The sequence below is a fragment of the Ursus maritimus genome, unplaced genomic scaffold (genome assembly GCF_017311325.1).
Source record: "Ursus maritimus isolate PB19 unplaced genomic scaffold, ASM1731132v1 scaffold_32, whole genome shotgun sequence".
NCBI classification, from domain to species: domain Eukaryota; kingdom Metazoa; phylum Chordata; class Mammalia; order Carnivora; family Ursidae; genus Ursus; species Ursus maritimus.
Window position 1 is genome coordinate 30,641,274 of NW_024425786.1, and position 22,163 is coordinate 30,663,436.

At 36.7% G+C, this 22,163-nt stretch overlaps 1 protein-coding gene across 1 annotated transcript in view; it reads left to right on the top strand.

The window, feature by feature from the left end:
• The window catches only part of RLF (RLF zinc finger), an 84,509-nt gene that overhangs the window by 56,462 nt on the left and 5,884 nt on the right, over positions 1–22,163 (top strand). Inside the window, exons 6-7 of the mRNA XM_008711994.2 lie at positions 7,205–7,341; positions 17,674–17,815. Of these exons, the coding sequence (XP_008710216.2) occupies positions 7,205–7,341; positions 17,674–17,815 (279 nt within the window). The remainder of the gene's footprint in view (positions 1–7,204; positions 7,342–17,673; positions 17,816–22,163) is intronic.

Here is a 22,163-nt window from a genome sequence, read left to right on the forward strand (position 1 = left end):
ACTTAAACACTTTTTCCCCTTTGTGATTTCTTTAATTTATTTTTAAGATTGTAATTATTTGTCCGAGAGAGAGTACAAGCAGGGGGCAGGGTAGGCAGAGGGAGAAGCAGGCTCCCCGCTGAGCAAGGAGCCTGATGTGGGACTTGATCACAGGACCCCGGGATCATGACCTGAGCCAAAGGCAGATGCTTAACGACTGAGCCACCCAGGCACCCCTGAGCCAGAGACAGCACTTTATTCCTTATGCTGAAAGTTTTGATTCTTCTAAATACAGATGCCATTGATAGTGTTTATGCATGATTTATATTTTTGTGTCATTAAATTTATCAGACTTTGTTATGAAGCAGATTTTGGTAAGGAAAAATCTGAGGGAATAGTTAGGATTTTGAGAAAGCGTAAGGTGTGGAATGAATGTTCCTGACTAGTCAGTCTTTCAGGTGCTTTTAAGTTCTTGGCTGGTTCTGCTCACTGTCCTTCCATTTCAGTTCTACCCTTAGAACTACCCTTAGAAACAGAACAATCACATGTCCTCCAGTCTCCCGCTATTGTTAGCCTATATGGTACCTTTATGGAAATTGGCAAAAAGTACCTCCTCTTTCACATGGTTGACTTCCAGAGGTCGCCCTTCTGTGAGGAAGAGCCTCATGCCAAAACTTAGGGCTTGGCAAGCTGATTGAATTTCAGCCTCCATTAACCTCCTTAGCTGGTTATCTTTGTGTAGCATGAAACTACACACAACTCTAGGGCATGGCGTTATTTAGATGTCTTCTAGTGTGGAACTGCACTCTGTCCGGAGTCTCTAACCTTATTTAATCCAGCCTTTTATTCACTGAATGCTAGCCAGCTTTGGTGGTAAATATCATTCTTTACAATTACATCACATAACCTTTCCCCTCCTCCTGTATCGTGATTACTCTCACATTTATCAGTTTGCTCTTTCTGGCTTTTTTTTTTTTTGGCCATCCCTGCCCATATACATCTAGACCCTGATATCACCCCAAGGGCTGTTTTCCTTGAAGTCTTCTTTGCTCACTCCCGTCCACATGAGTTTTGTCTTCAGTCTATCCCACTTACTTATCCTGCGGTCACTATGTTATTTATCTTGTGGTTATCTTTTATTACAACAAATATTTATTGATGTTCCCCCAGGTACCTAGTACCATTGTAGGCACTAAAGATACAGTGGTGAATAAAAACAATTTTTTCCCCTTACAGAACATATATTCTACTAGGCAAGATGGATAGTAAACAAAGACTTAATTATTTGACGCATGTGTCCTACTCGTCTTAATAGCTATAGAATATAAACCACAGGGATATGAATCATATTTAAGAATGAAAAAATTATTTCAGTACCTGTGCAGGTATTTCCTAGATACTCATTGAAGTTCTCAGAAGCTTGTCAGTGACCTCATTTTAATTTACAGTAGCTGAAAAGTATTTTATGGCATAAATTTGGTTTTTAGTGTGTGGTCTTAAGGTATTTTTTAGAAAAGGTTGGAACCAGTAGTATAACCATCTTACTATTGAAGTGTTAAAAGTATGTCATTTTAATTTACTGGATTTTTCTATTTTTTATTTTCCTGTTTATTTACTTTTGTTTCTTTATCATAACTTTTTTTCCTCTGTATTCAAGAAAATACAGGTTTGGGGGGCAAAGTACTAATACTCTTTTTAACTAAAAATGTTAACTGAATGCTTACATAAAACTGAATGTCACATAAAGATCCTAAAGCAGGCACTAAGTGGGATAGAAGTGTGAGATAAGATAGGGCACCAGCTTTCAAAGGATTTAGAATCAGGGAGAGTAGGTAGCAGATTGAAGGATTCAATTTCTTCATTTGTAAGAATGGTAAGATTTTTTTCATTACTTAAAGTGAAAAAGAAGTCTAGAAGGATGCCCCTTTGTTAGTAGCATTGGTAAGTACGTGCGAGGCAAATAGGTTCTTGAATTTGAAGGTTGTACAAAAACCCCACTATAAACTAGTCCTATTTTCTTCTTTTTTAAAAGATTTTATTTATTGAGAGAGAGAGAGAGCTCGAACATAGCGTATGAGCAGGGGGGAGGGGCAGAAGGAGAGGGAGAAGCAGGCTCCCAACTGAGCAGGGAGCCCCACATGGGGCTCAATCCCAGGGCCCTGAGATCATGACCTGAGCCGAAGGCAGACGCTTAACCAACTAAGCCACCCAGGCACCCCCAAAGGTAGTTTTAAAATACTCTGTACATCCCCATTGTAGCAATTAACATACATTGTAATTCTCAGCAATTGCCTGGTTTCTCATTATTATCTGTGACTCAACTGTGAGATCCATGAGGGCAAAAATCAGGCTGGCCTGTATCCCCAGTACTTAGTAAATAGCACTGCTTTGAAAGACGTGTACATTTTAATTTTAACATGGCTGTTTTTTTCCTGTGGATTTTGTGCACAGAGGATTTTGGATATCATTTATAAGACCGTGCTCTTGTCCTCAAGGAATTCATAGTCTAGTTGGAGAGCTAAAGTTAAAAGCTCAAAACAAGAAAATAATAAAAAGGCCAGTGTGAGTCACTAGTTCAAAAGTTGACCCAAAGTGGAATAAAAAATAGCCCAATTAAAAATGTTGATAAGATGCTGTGTATTCACAGCACGGCAAGAGATCTTGAACACTAGAGTCATCTTTAAGGAAGACTTCATGACGAAAAAAGATTCCACTAAATGTTGAAGGATAGGGAGGATCGGCTTGTCGTGAGAGAGGAGAGCTGTTTGTTTAGGCTTATTATACACTAATGGGTAATGTTAATCTGTAGAGTATTTGTAATAAATGCAAATAATAGAACTGTATATGCTTTATAAAATAATCTGGATTTTTCATATCATTTCCTCCTCCCCCATCATTTTAGGTTAGTGAATTTTGACTTGAAATCTGTATTTCTAGTTTACTTCACTTTTGTCCCGTTTTTTCTTACCACTTTGGTTCCAAGGTGAAAGCTCCTATCTCTGAATTGTACCCCTTTAAAATATAAGAGCTTCCCTGTAGGAATAAAATGAGATTCATTTTTCATTTTGTTTACTCTTTTGATTATTAGCCACAGTTGACCGGAGATGAGAAATAGTCTCTTCTTAGGCTCATCTTTTACTTGTGAAGTAGAGATAATACTGCCTGCCTTGCCAATTTTACGTATTTATCATGCTGATAAAATGAGATAATACAATTATCTCATTCAGATTATTTGAAAAGGATAAAAAAATGTTCTAGAAATGCAAGTTGTATGTTCTTTCCATTCTAATTTAAATGTCTAACTTAGTTTTTTATGTTATTTCTCATGTAGAGATGTGATATTGCTGTTTCATTGCAGAATCAAATTTTAGAATTCTTGGTTTTGGACAGGAGCTTGAACATGGCCTGGATGGTAGATGGCTGCTCTGGAACAGCTGTTTTCACTTGCTGTGGAATTCTCATTTTGGTCCCTCAGTCACGTCAGTTTTAAACTCCCTGGGGTGGGCCTTTTGTCTTTGAATGACCTTTCTGATATATTTAGCTGTGAATGAGATTATGGTTGTTTAGGGCATCAGTAAAATTCCATCTTCATTAAATATGATGAGGTCTTTTTCCCCCCCTTACCTGAAAACTGAATTTAACTTTATGTTTTAGGCTTTAACAACTTAACTTTACCTCCCAGTACTCCTTAGATAGAAATTTGCATCAAGTGTGATCTTGCATCTGAGAGTGATCTTTTGAAATGCTTTCTAGTATTCTTAAGGTTTACTTTCTTTTTCTTATTTTTAAAATTTATATGATTCATGAAAACAGTTTTTAACAGCTCTTTTAACATGCTCTCTATTAGCCAATTCCTGTTAGAACATATTTTTTTTTTAATGATTTTTTATTATGTTAGTCACCATACAGTACATCCCCGGTTTCCGATGTAAGGCTCGATGATTCATTAGTTGTGTATAACATCCAGTGCACCATGCAATACGTGCCCTCCTTACTACCCATCACCGGTCTATCCCATTCCCCCACCCCCCTCCCCTCTGAGGTCCTCAGTTTGTTTCTCATAGTCCATAGTCTCTCATGTTTCATTCCCCCTTCTGATTACCCCCTTTTCTTTATCCCTTTCTTCCCCTACCGATCATCCTAGTTCTTATGTTCCATAGATGAGAGAAATCATATGATAGTTGTCTTTCTCTGCTTGACTTATTTCAGTTAGCATTATCTCCTCCAGTGCCATCCATGTTGTAGCAAATGTTGAGAACTCGTTCTTTCTGATAGCTGAGTAATATTCCATTGTATATATGGACCACAACTTCTTAATCCAGTCATCTGTTGAAGGGCATCTTGGCTCCTTCCATGATTTAGCTATTGTGGACATTGCTACTATGAACATTGGGGTGCATATGGCCCTTCTCTTCACTACGTCTGTATCTTTGGGGTAAACACCCAGTAGTGCAATGGCTGGATCATAGGGTAGCTGAATTTTTAACTTTTTAAGGGACCGCCACACTGTTTTCCAGAGTGGCTGTACCAACTTGCATTCCCACCAACAATGTATGAGGGATCCCCTTTCTCCACATCCTCTCCAACAATTGTTGTCTCTTGCCTTGTCTATTTTTGCCATTCTAACTGGCGTAAGGTGGTATCTCAGTGTGGTTTTGATTTGAATTTCCTTGATGGCTAATGATAGAACATATTTTTTAAGACTTAGCTGTGACTTTAATAGGCACAGATACCACATTTTTATTGATGTATAATCAACATATTAACATTGTATTATTTCAGGTGTACAACATAATATTTGATATTTGTATATGTTGTGAAATGGTAACCAAAATAATTCTAGTTGATGTCTGTCACCATACATAGTCACACATTTTTTTTCTTGTGATGAGAACTTCTACAATCTATTCTCCTAACAACTTTCAGATATGCAGTACAATATTAACTATAGTCACTATGCTGTACTAAATGAACATATTACATTCTTATAATAACTCCATGAGGGAAGTCCTATTATTTCCATTTTACAGATGAGGAAACTGATACATAGAGTTACTGAGAAGTTACATGACTTATTCAGGGTCACACAGCTAGCAGCTATAGAGTTGAATATACACAATCTGGTTTTAGAATAATTGCTTTTAACTACCATACTGTACGGCTTATTACATCATTGCATTGTCTTTGAAAACATTAGAAAACAGAATCGTATGAGGGTCACTTTGTAAACACGAATTTTTCACCGTGTTTAAATTTGATTCATTTACTCCATTCATCAACACCTACTCACTCTTTTTTTTTTTTTAAGATATTTATTTATTAGAGAGGCCGCGAGAGAGGGAACACAAGCAGGGGGAGTAGGAGAGGGAGAAGCAGGCTTCCTGCTGAGCAGGGAGCCCGATGTGGGGCTCGATCCCAGAACGCTGGGATCATGACCTGAGCTGAAGGCAGACGCTTAACAACTGAGCCACCCAGGCGCCCCATCACTCTTACGTGTTTCAGACACCATTAGGTGCTGAGTTTTGAGCAAGGTATTGATAGCCCCTGACCTCATTGATTTTACATTCTAGCAGAGAAGAGAAATGCTAGTAAGTTCTTCATCTAATGATTGAATTGCAGTTGTGATAGATGTTACATAGGAAGAATTAAGAGCAGAGTTTTTGTATGTGGGTTTGTCCTTTTTTTAATTGAAGTATAGTTGACTTTTAGAGGAGTTGTTTTTTGGTTTTTGTTTTTTTTTTAATTGATGAGAACAGAATTTTTGGTGGGGATTCTGAAGTGGTCTTAGAAGTGAGAAGATTCTATGAGAAAATGGCATTTGAGCTAAACTTTGAAAGAAGCCTTTCTATGCCTACCTGAGGGTATGACTAAAATTAGAGACTTAGAACCACCTGTTGGAATTGCATTGCACTTTGGAAGAGATGAGCTAACTCTTATATACTTTATTTGCCCTGATATGTGCTTCGTTTATCCTGAAGTTTAACATTGTTTTGTACATTTGGTGTCTGGTATAATTAACATTTATAATGCTGAGACATAGACAAATGACAGAGAGATTATCATTATCCTTCATCTTCTTTATTAAGATAGGGAAGTGATAAAATAGAGTTGAGAAAGAGTCTTTAGAAGTCTTATTCTCCTGTTTTATTAGTATGTAAAGAGAGCCCCAGAAAATTCTGTTTTGCCGGAGGTGGTTTTAAGATTTCTATAAATAGGGGCGCCTGGGTGGCGCAGCGGTTAAGCGTCTGCCTTCGGCTCAGGGCGTGATCCCGGCGTTATGGGATCGAGCCCCACATCAGGCTCCTCCGCTGGGAGCCTGCTTCTTCCTCTCCCACTCCCCCTGCTTGTGTTCCCTCTCTCGCTGGCTGTCTCTCTCTGTCAAATAAATAAATAAAATCTTAAAAAAAAAAAAAAGATTTCTATAAATAGCATAAATGAAAAAGATGTATTCTAAGTGTTTTAACTGTTGGAAAATTCACTTACACCAGAGCCTTTTTTCTTAACTCTATGAGAAAGTGATATGTTACCAGCATTTGAACTAAAAACATTTTTAACCAGCCTCCTTTAGCCTTACTGGCAGTAAGGGTAAGTCTTGTATTTTCTATCTGTAACTAGAGTGACTTGAATAAAATGAAAGAGAAATAGGGGTGCCTGGCTGGCTCAGTTGTAGGAGAATTCGGCTCTTGATCTTGGGATCGTGAGTTCAAGCCCCACATTAGGTGTGGAGATTATTTAAAAATAAAAATTTTTAAATAAAAAAAAGATGATGGTACTTCAGGTGAAAATAATCTGAAGTTATTATGTATAATTTGACTTATTTATATGGTAGCAGTGTTCATGAATTTTTTTTTTTTTTTTTAGGTAGGCTCCACACCTATTGTGGGGCTTGAACTCAGAAACCTGAGCTCAAGAGTTGGATGCTGTACCAACTGAGCCAGTCAGGCGCCCCATGAATAATATTTTTTTAACTGTACAAAAATGTTTTTATCTGCATTGGGACTGCAGTGGAACTTCCTTATAGTGTCTAGTCTCTTCTCTTTAGTATTTTCTTATATGAAATATTCCAGAAGACTCAGCCATGAGTTAATAGAAGAAAATTATATCCTTTTAATTGCCTCATCAATTGTCAAAGATAGAAAACATTAAAAGAACCTTCATACTGCATAACAAAATTTACAGGAAAATCACCATTTTCTTTTTGACTCCATCTTCTCATTTTTGATAGATTGCTAAGGTCGACTGCAAGGAAATACTAGACATCATATGTAATCTGGAATCCGAGGGTCAGGATAACACAGCATTTGTTCTTTGTACGACTTACCTTACCCAGCAGCTCCAAACTGCAAGTGTATATTGTTCTTGGTAAGTATATTTACTTTTTATTTTCTTTATTTGTTCAGCACAGAGTGTGGCATTTAGAGTTTATGTAAAACATTGGCTTACTTCAAATTTAAAGCCCAACTGATGACATGTGAAGTAAATCTTGCTTAGAAGCTAAACCATTTAATTAAAAATATTACTGGTTTAATCTTTTCCCAGAAGAGTCCAGAAATAAAGAGAAGGTAAAAGTTGGGCTCCTCTTAATCATCTTATAGAGGGTTGTCTGTTAACTTTACTATATTTTGTCTTTGAAGATAAAATTGTGGCAACGTGAAACAAATTGGTGTTATGTCGTTTTCCTTTACACTTATTATATCTTCTGGTAGTCATTTTCCCCTTCTTATATGGAAACCCACTAATTATGTAGGTTTCTAGGTCAACCTTTCACTAGAGAAGGAAATCCATTTGAGTAGTAATCTCTTGCAACTTTAGTACTATATAGCAGAATTGCGCTATTTTAGTTTTAATTCAGTTTATATCTTATTTGCCTACAGAGTACTTAGTTACTAAAAAGGAAACAGTAAGTGTAGCCCACGGTTCTTTCATTCTAACTGTATGGAATCTACTTAGGCCAAAGGCACAGACCTGGTACACAGGAAACCTCTAGAATGTAAGACTGTCAATAAATATCATAGTAGTAGTATGGATAATGCTATGGGGTTTTAGAGAAAGGTGCTCTCACTGTATGTTTAAGAAAGGTGTCAAGGAGGAGGTGTTATCAGAGCTTTAATTCAAAGGATGGGTTGAATTTGCATGATTTTGTTAGGAGAAACCTTGAGCATTTTAGAACCCAAGGGTGGCTTGAAGTTGAAAATGAGCATTTTGATTATAGGAAAACCCAGTAAAGCCTTTCCTGTACTTTAACCTTCATTGATCTCCTTTTGGAGCTTCTGTATGTATTTGTACAATTGTATTGTTACTAGCATTGTATGCTACTATATTTCTTTTTATTTACTGTATTGTTTACTATAAATTATCTTACCTAATCCTCATAATTATCATTGTGCAGATGAGGCAGTGGAGGATAGAGGAATCCGAGAAGTCTTACGATTCCCCAGGGTCTTAAGGCTAAAGTGATAGAGCGAAGATTCACATCCAGGATTTCTGACTGCTAATCCATTGCTTTTCTTTTATGGTTGTTTTCTTGGCACAGGGCCAGACTTCAGATTGTAGTCTTCTACCGCTGAGTCCACTGTGCCAGAGTTATTTATATCTCCATGAGAAAGGCTATAGCAGAATAGGGAGTTAAATATATTTTGTAATAATCATTATGGGCATTTTGTTAAGAAACTAAAAAAGAGGTACAATTTATTTTTACAAATAAAAAGAATTAAGTAGCAATGAGGGTTTTGATCATTAAATTAAGTAGAGGAGGTTTTTTTTCATACATTACAGATTAGAGATTTTAGCCTCAGTAAAGCAGGTGTACTTCTTGAGGAACAAACCCCAGTTTTTCTTGTTAACAGTTAATTTCTTTGCCTATAATGAAAAAGTATCTGCTAATGATAGCTAGATTTTCAGGGCAAAGAAATGTTATTAAATCACATATGGGATGTGTTATAGGTTACGGAGATTTTTTTTTTTAATGTCAGACGTACAATATAATAATTCAACAATTCTATACATTACTCAGTGCTCATCATAATAAGTATATTCTTAATCCCCTTCATCTGTTTCACCCAACCCCCCCTCACTTCCCCTGTGGTGACTACCAGTTTGTCCTCTGTATTTAAGAGTGTTTTTTCATTTGCCTCTTTTTTTCTTTTTTTTTTTTTTTGCCTTTTTTTTCTTTGTTCATTTTTGTTTCTTAAATTCCACATGAGTTAAATCATATGGTATTTGTCTTTCTCTGCCTGATTTATTTCACTTAGCATTATACCCTCTAGATCCATCCATGTTGTTACAAATGACAAAATCCCATTCTTTGTTATCACTGAGTTATGTATATCATATATATATGATAGATATATCAATCACATCTTTTTTATACATTGGTCTGATAAAATGACACTTGGGCTGCCTCCGTGTCTTGGCTATGGTAAATAATGCTGTAATAAACATAGAGGTGCACATATCTTTTTGAATTAGTGTTTTTGTGTTTTTTGGGTAAATACCTAGTAGTGGAACTACTGGATCATATGGTAATTCTATTTTTAATTTTTTGAGGAACCTTCATACTGTTTTCCGGAGTGGTCGCACCAGCCTACATTCCGACCAAAAGTACATGAAGTTTCCTTTTTCTCTACATCCTGGCCAATACTTGTTATTTCTTGTGTTTTTTATTTTGGCCATTCTGACAGATGTGAGGTGATATCTCATTGTGGGGTTTGTTTTGTCTTGTTAATTTTTTTTTTTTTTTTAAGAGAGAGAACACTCAAGTGAAGGGGAGGGGCAGGGGAGAGAGAGAGATCCTTAAGCAGGCTCCACACCCAGCATGGTGCCCAGTGTTGGGCTCCAGCTTATGACCCTAAGATCATGACCTGAGCTGAAACCAAGAGTTGGAACTCAACTGACTGAGCCACCCAGGCGCCCCTCATTGTGGTTTTGATTTGCATTTCCCTGATGATTAGTGATGTTGAACATACTTTCAGTGTGTCTGTTGGTCATCTGAATGTCTTTGGAAAAATGTCCTTTTGTGTCCTCTGCCTATTTTTTTTTTTAAAGATTTTATTCATTTACGTGTCAGAGATATAGAGAGAGAAAGAGGGAGCAGGGGGAGGGGCAGGCAGAGGGAAAAGCGGGCTCTTCACTGAGCAAGGAGCCTGATGTGGGACTCAATCCCAGGACTCCGGGATTATGAGCTGAGCCAAAGGCAGATGCCTAACGGACTGAGCCACCCAGGCATCCCCTCTGCCCGTTTTTTAATTGGTTATTTGTTTTTGTGTGTGTTTCATTGTATAATTTCCTTAAATATCTTCTCCCATTCAGTAGCTTGTCCTTTCATTTTGTTGATGGTTTCCTTTACTGTGCAAGGGTTTTTATTTTGGTATAGTCTCAATAGTTCAGTTTTGTTTTTGTTTCCCTTACCAAAGGAGACATATCTAGAAAAATGTTTCTGTGGCTGATATCAAAGAGATTACTGCCTATGTTTCCTTCTAGGAATTTTATGGTTTCAGATCTCACATTTAGGTCTTTAATCCAGTTCGAGCTTATTTTTGTGTATGGTCTAAGAAAGTGGTCCAGTTTCATTCTTTTGTATGTAGCTGTCTGGTTTTCCCAACGCCATTTGTTGAAGAGATTGTCTTCTTCCTAGTGTATATTCTTGCCTCCTTTGTTGTAGATTAATTGACCATAAAAGTGTGAGTTTATTTCTGGGTTCTTTATTCTGTTCCATTGATCTGAGTGTTAGTTTTTATGCCAATATCATACAGTTTTGATTATTATAGCTTTATAGTATGATCTTGAAATCTGGGGTTGTGATACCTCCAGCTATGTTCCTGTTTATCAAGACTGCTTTAGCTATTTGTGGTCTTTTGTGGTTCTATGCAAATTTTAGGATTATTTGTTCTAGTTCTGTGAAAAATGCTATCAGTATTTTAATAGGGATTGCACTGAATGTGTAAATTGCTTTGGATAGTGTGAACTTTTTTTTTCTTTTCTTTTTTTTTTTAAGAGAGTGGGAAAGGGGGGAGGGAGAGGGAGAGAGGATCTCAAGCAGGCTCCACACCCAGCGCAGAGCCCGACAGAGGGCTCAGTCTCAGAACCCTGAGATCATGACCTGAGCCAAAGTCATGAGTCAGACGCTTAACTAACTGAGCCACCGAGGCGCCCCAGGTAGTGTGGACATTTTAACAATAATTGGTTTTCCCAACTCATAAGCATGAAATCTTTCCATTTGTTTCATCTTCAATTTCTTTCATCAGTGTTTTATAGTTTTTAGAGTACAGGTCTTTTACTTCCTCGGTTAAATTTATTCTTAGGTATTTTATTCTTTTTGGTGCAACTGTTAAACGGGATTGTTTTCTTAATTTTTCTTTCTACTACTTTATTAATGTATAGAAATGCAACAGATTTATGTATATTAATTTTGTATCCTGCAACTTTACTGAGTTCATTTATCAGTTCTGATAGTTTTTTAGTGGAGTCTTTAGGGTTTTCTATATACAGTATTATGTCATTTGTAAGTAGTGAAAGTTTCACTTCCTCCTTACCGATTTGGATGCCTTTTATTTCCTTTTGTTGTCTGATTGCTGTGGCTAGAACTCCCAGTACTGTATTGCATAGAAGTGGTGAGAGTGGACATCCTTGTCTTGTTCCTGATCTTAGAGGAGAAGCTCTGTTTTTCATCATTGAGTATGGTGTCTGCTGTGGGTTTTTCATATATGGCTTTCATTATGTTGAGGTGTGTTCCCACTAAACCCACTTTGTTGAGAGTGTTTATCATGAATGGTTGTTCTACTTTGTCACTTGCTTTTTCTGCTTCTGTTGAGATGATGTTATGGTTATTACCCTTCCTCTTATTGTGACATATCGTGTTGATTGATTTGTGAATAATGAATCACCTTGCATCCCTGGAATAAATACCACTTGATCATGGTGAGTAATTTTTTTTATGTATTGTTGAATTTAGTTGCTAATATTTTGTCGAATTTGCATCCATGTTCATCAGAGATACCATCCTGTATTTTTCTTTTTGTATAATGTCTTTACCTGGTTTTGGTGTTGAGGTAATCCTGGCCTGCCTCGTAGAATGGATTTGTAATCTTTCCATCCTCTTCTGGTTTTTAGAATAGTTTGAGAAGAATACGTTTTAAATGTTTGGCATTTCATCTGTGCAGCCATCTGGTCTTGGACTTTGTTTGTTGGGGTTACTTGATTACTGATTCAGTCTCACTGCTAGTAGTTGGTCTGTTCACATTCTCTTCTTATTCCTGATCCAGTTTTAGAAGGCTGTACATTTCTAGGAATTTATCCATTTCTTCTAGGTTGTCAAATATATTGACATATAATTTTTCATAATATTCTTTTGTAATCCTTAGTATTTCTGTGGTGTCAGTTATTATTTCTCTTTCATTGATTTATTTACTTGCACACCCCCTCCCCTTTTTAAATGAGTCTGGCTAAAGGTTTATCAATTTTGTTGATCTTTTTAAAGAACCAGCTCCTGGTTTCATTGATCTGTACTATATTCTTTAATTTCTTTTTCATTTATTTCTTCTCAGATCTTTTTTATTTCCTTCTGTCTACTGGCTTTGGTCTCGATTCCTTTTTTTAGCTCCTTTAAGTGTAAGTTTGGGTTGCTTATTTGAGAGTTTTCTTGATTACAAAGTAATTTTAAAAGTATAGTCACCAGTTCTTTTAATATTCCTGATAGAGCTTCCCTTTTAGAGTGACCCATAACTTTCTTTTTTCTTCCTTTCTTCACTCAGCCACATTAGCCCTTCCAAGGATGGTACTTGCTCTAGGATTAATGCTGCTCCCCTGCAGCAGGAAGGGATTAACAGGGATTTCCCTCTTGTTGGCCTCCTGAGGAGCTATAATGAGTAGAGGAAAGAAAATATTAAGTCACTTCACACTTTGTTAAAAGTAAGCTTCTTCCAAGCAATTCAAAGAGAAATAGGATCTAAAATTTTCAAATTTGGAAACATTTTTTTTTTTACCCTTCTGTTGTTTTCATAGGTGTGTATTTGTTTTGCTATTGGGATATTAGAATTAGAATAACTATAACATAAAACAGTGAATTTTACTAAAGAAAATGAAACTCAGGAATTCTGTTCAAATAAATAGGATAGATTCTTTTGTTGTGCTAGAAATTTCCTGTGTTGAAGATAGTGGGCTGTATGGAATATTTGTCCAGAAAAGAAATTTTTTAAAAATTAAGTGGTATGTTTTATAATAGATATTTTTAAAAATGTGACAAAGTTGGAATCTGACAAAATCAGTCACTTATTTTTAAAAACATATACCAGGGGCACCTGGGTGGTTCAGTCGGTTAAGTGTCTGCCTTCGGTTCAGTTCATGATTTCAGGGTCCTGGGATCAAGCCCTGTGTTGGGCTCACCTGCTTCTCCCTCTCCCCCTGCCCCTTCCCCCCACACTCTCTCTCACTCTCTCACAAATAAATTAATAAAATCTAGAAATAAATAAATGTGTGTATGCATGTCTGCCTGCCTTCAGCTCAGGTCATGATCGCAGGGTCCTGGGATTGAGCCCCATGTCAGGCTCCCTGCTCAACAGGAATCCTGCTTCTCCCTTGCTTGTGCTCTCTTACACTCTCTCTCTCAAATAAATAAATAAAGTCTTTAAAAATATATATACTAGAATTTATTTATTGGAAGTATCATTCTTAAACGTGATCACCATAGAAGATAATATTTGAAGTGCATAAACTATGTAACTATCACCCAAAATATTTTTTTATTTTCTTAGAAATTTCCTTCAGAGAGGCACCTGGGTGTCTCAGTTGGTTAAGCGTCTGCCTTTGGCTCAGGTCATGATCTCAGGGTCCTGGGATTGAGCCCCGCATCAGGCTCCCTACTCAGTGGAGGGTCTGCTTCTCCCTTTCCCTCCCCCGTTCATTCTCTCTCTCTCTCTCTCTCTCTCTCTCTCTCTCAAATAAAATCGTAAAAAGAGACTTCCTTCAGAGATATTTACAAACCACAATAAAATATATTACTTATAGCAGTCACTATGTTCATAATTATCTCAAAAGGTATACGCTTAGCTTATTCATTACCATGGCCCCAAATGAGTTTGGCTCTCTGCAAAAATCAAAGATGTGCTGGAGAAATGAGTTTCCTATAGATGTCTGCAGTGGTGATATTAGAGTAGCCACGAAAGTGATAAAGATAACCATTTTTGAATGGGACAGTGTACATACAGATGTGTAATTACTACTACTTTTATTTTTTATTTTTATTTAAATTCAAGTTAGTTAACATATAGTATATTAATATGTTTCAGGGGTAGAATTTAGTGATTCATCAGTTGCATATAACACCCAGTCCTTACTTATATTAAGTGCCTGCCTTAATGCCCATCATTAATTACCCCATTCCCCCACCCCCCCTTCCAGCGACCCTCTCTTTGTTCCCTATAGTTAAGAGTCTTTTATGGTTTGCCTCCCACTCTGTTTTCATCTTATTTTATTTTTACTACTGCTACTTTTAAAATAACCACACAAAGCTTTCAGCAGGTATTTGATAGGTTGACCTTTGCTTTCTTAGAACTGAGTTTAAATCCTGTATGTTGTACATTTGTGTTCTTCAGATGTAATTTCATGCCTGTTCTCTCCTAGACTCCTTTCATGCCTAGACTGTGGTACACCAGGATCGACATGTATGTTGCCCTCAGTGTCTTTCAAAGACCAGATGTCCATATATGTTTTATTTAACCCAGTTTTGTTGGAAATAAAAAGAAAAAAAAAAAGTCATGAGAATCAGCTACTATATTTGCAGGAGCCACCTTTAGGAATGGTCACTCCTTAATTCCACAAAGTTTTCTTTGCCTCATTCCCAAAATGCCTAAATTCTGGATATCAGTATGACATATTAGCTGGACTCCACAGGCTTCCTGCTATGCCGTAACACAGTGTAGTTTAAAGTTCTTGCTTGGTAGCTAGATCTCTGCCAAAATGTGTTCCCCCCTACTAATAGAACTAAATTTCCTTTCCAGTTATTATGAATTTTTATATAATCTGTTGACTTGAGGTGGCATGGGGCTAATTTGAGGCATTGGGTTAATAAATTATCTGAACATTGGAAGCATCCATACGGTGGAATCATTTTCAGTATATTCTTTAATGGCTGTCCATTTTTAAAAATCATGTCATTGTAGTAATTGAAGAAGTGTTTGTCCTTCCTAGTGCTGCATGTATGATCCAGCAGGCTCTGAGTTACTATTTATTGGTGGTTTCAGTTTTCCAGTGTGCAGATTTGAATGGATGGCATCGTGGCATTTTCAAGAATAATATACTGTTTGTTTTGGTTTCACTCAGGCAAGTTTATGTATTTGGGTGGGTAATAGCAGTTCTAAATTATTGAATTCTAATTGTGTAAATATGTATAAAAACAAAATATATGATTTTTTGTCATGGTTATTTGGATTTAAGATAACTGTAGTTTGAAGTACTTAATTTAGAATAAATCGAGCCCTAGACATTCTGATTTATTTTACTTTTTAAAAAAATATTTTTTATTATTTGAGACAGAGACCGTGCACGCACAGAGGGTGGGGTGCAGAAGCAGAGGGAGAAGCAAAATTATTTGAGGGGTGCCTGAGTGGCTCAGTTGGTTAAGTGTCCAACTTGTGATTTCGACTCACATATCATTTTTGGTCATGGGATCAAGCCCCACGGTGGGCTCCTCACTCAGCAGGGAGTCTGTTTGAGATTCTCGCTCTCCCTCTGCTTCTGTACCCTAAAATAAATAATTTTTCAGAAAAATTATTTCAGGGCACCTGGGTGGCTCAGTCGTTAAGAGTCTGCCTTCGGCTCAGGGCGTGATGCCAGCGTTCCGGGATCAAGCCCCACGTCAGGCTTCTCCGCTGGGAGCCTGCTTCTTCCTCTCCCATTCTCCTTGCTTGTGTTCCCTCTCTTGCTAGCTGTCTCTCTGTGTCAAGTAAATAAATAAAATCTTTAAAAAAAATTATTGCAGAGACTTTAATTCTCAACTTACTTATCACTTTATCAGATTTGCCTAACTTTAAGCATCTAGGTAGTTGATGAATTTTTAGATTGTGGGTATTCCTTATGCTTTTCTCTTCATAATCAGGTTTTACTGGTTTTGGTAATTTTGTTCTTTTCAAATAGGATAGATATTATACATATATTTTGATAGAACTCTTTTTTATCTCTGAGCATATATAATTCTCCACGTCCTTTGTTATTCTGAATTTTGCACTATTCTCAAAACTTTTTATTACTAAGGTACTTCACATCTAAAAGAAGCAGTCTTATGGGTTTAAAAATGAACAGTCATCCCGATTACTTGACTGGCCAGTAGCTATTTTCAAAGGTGATCTGTCTCAGTTTTACTTTTCCTGGTTAGGAAAGCAACACTAGTCACCACACACAAATAGTTAAAGGAATTTTAAGTTAATTTTATTTATTATAACTCAAATTTGCCATCACGTAACATTATCTTTTCATCACTATTTTTTAAGGCATATATCCATTTCCATATCCAGTCTTTGAGGCAAGTTTTATATGTTTGTAAGAATTTCACCATATGAAAACCCCAGTTACCTCTTTAAAAATATAACAAAATAAGTTCTGTTAAATATGTTTATTTTCTGTTATAAAAAAAGATATGTTCGTATGTTAAGCTTTGTATTTGTGCCCAGCTTCCTAGAATAGTCTTTTAATAGCAATAAGATATTGGTGTCCTAAAACTGGCTTGTGAAAATACTTTTTTTAATGAAAATTATTTAACAGATATTACTGTATATATTGGAGTGTACAGAAAAAAGTCACTTTTTTTAAGTGGTAACATTCTCTCTAAACTCACTTTGCATTCATATTTCTGATTCATGTTAACATTTTTATCCTAGGCATTTTTGAGTTTCTAGTGCTTTTCCTTAAGAGTTTTCTCTTAACCCATTCAGTACGTTTAATTAACTTAATCTTTCCAAGCTTTTCTTTGTTTCCATAATGAATATTTGTAGGATTCTTGTATTTTAGCCATTTCCAAGAGTGCCATTTTACTAATTTTATTAGTAATATTTAAACATCCCCAGATACATGCCTAAGTAGCATCATGATATTTTAGAGCTGGAAAGGGGCAGGAGATTAGTGTGGAGAAGTGTACTGTTAGGATATTTATTAGTTTATATATTTTGTTAGCAGTGTAGGGATGTCAGATGATCCCTGCCCACTAGGATAAGGTTTAATTCAGTCAATATAATTACCAGTATAAGGGGTAAAACCTTTTGGAACAAGATGGGATCTAAGTGTTTTAAAATGTCAGTGTAAAGGGGCCCCTGGGTGGCTCAGTTGGTTGAGTGTCTGACTCTTGGTCTCACTCAGCTCAGATCTTGGCCTCAGGATTGTAAGTTTGGGCCCCTCATTGGGCTCCACACTGAGCCTAGCATGGAACCCACTTAAAAAAACAAAATGTCAACATAAAGGAAGTAGTCTTTGCTGTTTTTAGTTTTTTCCGCCGCAAAGAAGAAAAAAGTAGTGGAATTTTCAGGGAGGATTCTCAACAGTTTTACCAGTTTGAGAGGATACAATAGGGAATATTGATAGCCTTTTTTTTCTAGTTTTTGCTTACTATTAACTTATTTTTATAAATAACAAAACACCAAAATGGGGTGGGGAGGTGAACAGCAAATACCAGTTGCTTTAAATGTTTTACCTTAATCTTTCTTTTCATAGGGAATTGACTCTCTTTTGGAGTAAACTGCAAAGAAGAATTGACCCTTCTTTAGACACTTTTTTGGAGCGCTGTCGTCAGTTTGGTGTCATAGCTAAAACACAGCAGCATTTATTTTGCCTGATTAGAGTTATACAAACTGAAGTGAGTAATTTTACTTTTTTTATGATGATTGTCCTAAAACGAAGAAATGAGTGGGGAGATAACTTCGGAGGCAACTCCTCTTAGATGAGGGAAATAGAGAAATAATGGGCTTTAATAAGATTGTGGAATTGGACATAATTAGCCATTTCTGCAGATTGATCTTCTGGAATCCACAGCTTTTCTTAATGGAAAATAGTGATTTGAAGTGACAGACCATTGGAGGAAAGGAAGATTATGTTTTGGGGCTGTCACCTCAACTACCCTATATCTACTTTTACTAGAACAGTTTTCTGTTTTTTTTACATGTGTGTTTGTTTGCATATTAACTGAATTATTATAAAAGAAAATCTAATTGTATTTTTTATATTTTCCTTAAGAATGGAGTGATACATTTTCTAAGTTTTGAAATAATAGAACGGTTCCAGAATCAACTCTATACAAATTGTAAACTTCTATACAAACCAATAAGAAACAAGGTAGATATTTTTAGGAAATAAATATTTCCTAAAATGAAATGAGGTGCCATGTATAAAGCCTTGTGTTTTGAGTTCAGCCATATATATGTGTGTGTACACACACACACACACACACACACACACACACACACACTACCAGCCTAGAGATTCAGAATGAATCTTATACTGTGCTCTATTTTTATGTTGTTTTTAGTATTTGCTAATAACTGAGCTCTCAACATACCCATATATGTAATGGTTAATGGGTATGTTTTAGGGGTTACTTCTCTGACAACATTCAAGGATTGATTATACTAAAGTCAAGGCACAGTTGTATCTTTGATACATACTGTCTCCTTTAATGTTTTAAACGTCTATATCCTGTACTTTATTTGAAATATGTTGGTCTGGTCTTCAATGGTAAGGATAGGAAAAGGTAGAACATTTTATTAAAAGTAAATTTGTGGTCAGATAAGTTAGGTGATAATTATTTTTAATCACTGTGAATCCAGTTGTATCTCCTATCACAGAAACATGTGCAAGCAATTACAGAACTTGCTTTATTTAAAAAATTAGTTTTAGAACCGGTCTTTAAGAAGTTTTGTAATCTTTAAGGAAAGTATTAGTGTTCTATTGCTGCATTGAAACTACCACAAACTTAGCACTAAAAACAATACCCAGTTGTTAGCTACGGTGTTGTAGGACACAGTGTAGCACAGCGTGGCAAGGTTTGCTGCTCAGAGCATCACAAAGGTGACATCAAGGTGTTGACCAGGTTGCATTCCTATCTAGAAGCTTTGTGGAAAATCCGCTTCTAAGTTCATTCTTATTGCTCACAGAATTCAGTTCTTTTTGATTGTAGGACCAAGGTCCTCATTTTCTTGACAGCTGTCAGCCACATTCTATTTTCAGCTACTAGAAGCCTCCCTCATCCCATACCTGCATTTTTAAGCCAGCAGAAGTATAAGGAATTCTCCTAATTCGAATCTGACCTTCTCTAAATCTGACTTCCAAACCTAAATTTAAAGGGCTTAAATGATTAGGTCAGGCCCACCTAGGTAATCCACCTGTCTTAAGATCAACTGACTTGGGGCCTTAATTACACCTGCACAGTCCTTTTTGCCATATGATGTAATCATAGGAATGGATACTGTATTTACAGGATCCATTTAAACTTGAGGAGAGGAGATCATACAAAGGTGAGGGTCACTGGGGGGTCATCTTAGAATTACCATGAGGAGCCACAGAAAATGGGAAAGCTACTAGAGGACTAAGGAAAATGGGTTTCTGACACAGACGAAGGAATTTGCTGTCCACTTGCATAACCAGAACCCATTTCTCTTTAATCCTAGTCTAGGGTACTTTCCACTATAATAATTCATGATAACTAGCCTGAAGGGTAGAAAAGATGTGGACTGGTAGGTGGAAGGGGACTGAGTGTAGAATTCCTTTCAAATTGAGAGACTCATCTCTGGGTTTTTAAAGAGAGATGATCTAGCCTCTTTCAGTTGCGATCTAGTTCTGCAGTGAATGGTGGATATCCCACAATAGTAGTGAGCTAAAGAAGATGGAAGTTTCTCCCCCTCTCATATGGGTAGATAATCCAGGCAGACAGGCCAAGGTTGCTGTTGGTGGCTCCACATACCAGAAACCCAGGTTCCTTTTGTTTGTCTGCCATCAACACATGGTTTCCATCTCATAATCTGAGACCTAACTATTCCAATCCTAGGTATCATGTCTCCTCCATTCTAGACAGCAAGGTGCCAGGGGGTGAGGAGAGAGGGGCAGACCACACAAACCACACTGTGATACACCTTTTCCTCACTCCTTCCAGTACACACCCGCATGGCTATATTTAGCTGCAAGGGAGGTGAGATATATTCATTATTTCAGGTTACTTTGTAATCAGATAGAAATCAGGCATTCTGTTTTTGTAGCAAAAGGGGATATTGGGAGACAGCTAGTAACCAGTGACATAGCCCTTGGGATGGAACAGGTTAATGATACTGAAAAGCTGTGGGGTTTAGGCCTCTTGCAGAAGGCAACAGTGAGTGTGTAATGGAGAAGGCTTTATAATAGTACCTCTTTATTTTCTGGGCTTCCGTTTTCTATAAATAGCTTAAACCAGATCATCACATAAAGGTGCTTAGAGTAGGGGCGCCTGGGTGGCTCAGTCAGTTGAGCATCCAACTCTTGATCTCAGCTCAGGTCTTAATCTCAGGGTCATGAGTTCAGGCCCCGAGTTGGGCTCCACGTTGGGCATGGAGCCTACTTAAAAATAAATAAGGTGCTTGGAGTTGAGACTTTAAAAATAGTATGACAGAATGGATGTGGATGAGGTTGTATTTTGAAGTGAAAGTAATAAGAAGAGGGATCATCATGAATCCAGTTTATTTGGCCATGGGGCCCTTTTTGGTTTGACATATGGTGCTTACTGTTTGCAAAACAAGACTTTGTCTAGTTTAATTCCTTCTCTTTAGTAATGAAGAAGCTGAAAATTAGAGGTATGTAACTTGTAAGGATCATCAACCTAGTTTGCAGAAGAGTCAGGACTAGACAAATTGCATAATGTGATAGAAGATTATCATTTGTAAATCAGAGCACAAGGGACCTGGAGGGTCTGGTAAGTTTTAAAATAACTCATAGGTTCTCAACAAATTACTATTAAACTCCTTTTTGGAAGACTGAGATAAACAGCAAAGAATGTCCATTCTTTCTTAAACAGCCAAGTCTGGTTGAAATGGTAAAATCTAGGAAATCACTAAGCACTTTTCAAAAGACAGTCTAAAAACACTGTTACACATTCTGAACAGGTATAACAAGAAGTACTTGTTAAAAGAGTGGTGAATAAATTAGAATTAGGATATGGAATGCAGAACTGAATTAAACGGCATTGATGGACATGACTAAATTGATTTTTAACTAGGTAGCTGAAAACAGGTGTGGTGTGGCATATTATACCCAGGGCGCATAGGTTATAACCATGTCAGATAACCTTTGGAATTCTTACCGGCTTAAAAGTGGTTAAGAACTAAGGTTATGCACAGAGATTGCTTTAAGTTTAAATCCTTATTCCTCTGCTCACTGCCTGGTGACATTGGGCAATTAACGTGATGAGCCTTGGTTTCTTCATCTATAAAATGAGGATAATGTATGAAAAGAGTATTTGGAGAAGTGCCTAGAACGTAGTAACAGTTCTGTAAATTGATGGTAGTTGTTTCTTTGTGTTCCTAGAATTTGGAATGGTACCCAACACAGAATAATTGCTTAACAAATTGATTACTGATTTGAACAGTAGAATTTATCCTCAGTTATTTTATATGGTATTCTGATGAATAGTTACGATATGCCAGCAATGTAGTAATCACTTTATATTATCTTACTTCATTTTTATAATAATGTTAAGAGGAAAATCTAATATTACCACTGCTGTTATCATTTTATAGATGAGGCAGCAACAGCTTAGGAGTTAAGAACTTGGCACTGCAGTGAAGCTGGGGTTCAAAAGGCTGATTGAAAATTCTATGCTCTTGGGGCACCTGTTTGGCTCAGTTGGTAGAGCACACTGGTCTTGATCTCGGAGTCGTGAATTTGAGCCCCACGTTGGACGTAGAGATTACCTTTTTTTTTTTTTTAATTTTATTTATTTCTTTGAGATTACTTTTTTAAAAACTCTTAGGCTCTTAAGTACTGTATTTTAAGCCTCTCTGCCATATAATCCCACTTGTCTTTGCTCATAATATTTTCACATTCCATTTCAACTTCTTACATAAGTCATCTTGTATGCACTAGCCTTTTATCACATGTGACCAGATCTTTTTCCTGATTTTTGGTTAGTTTCTAAGAACGGTTGCTATAGAGAGATTTTAAATTTCTGTTGGTTTTCCCATGGG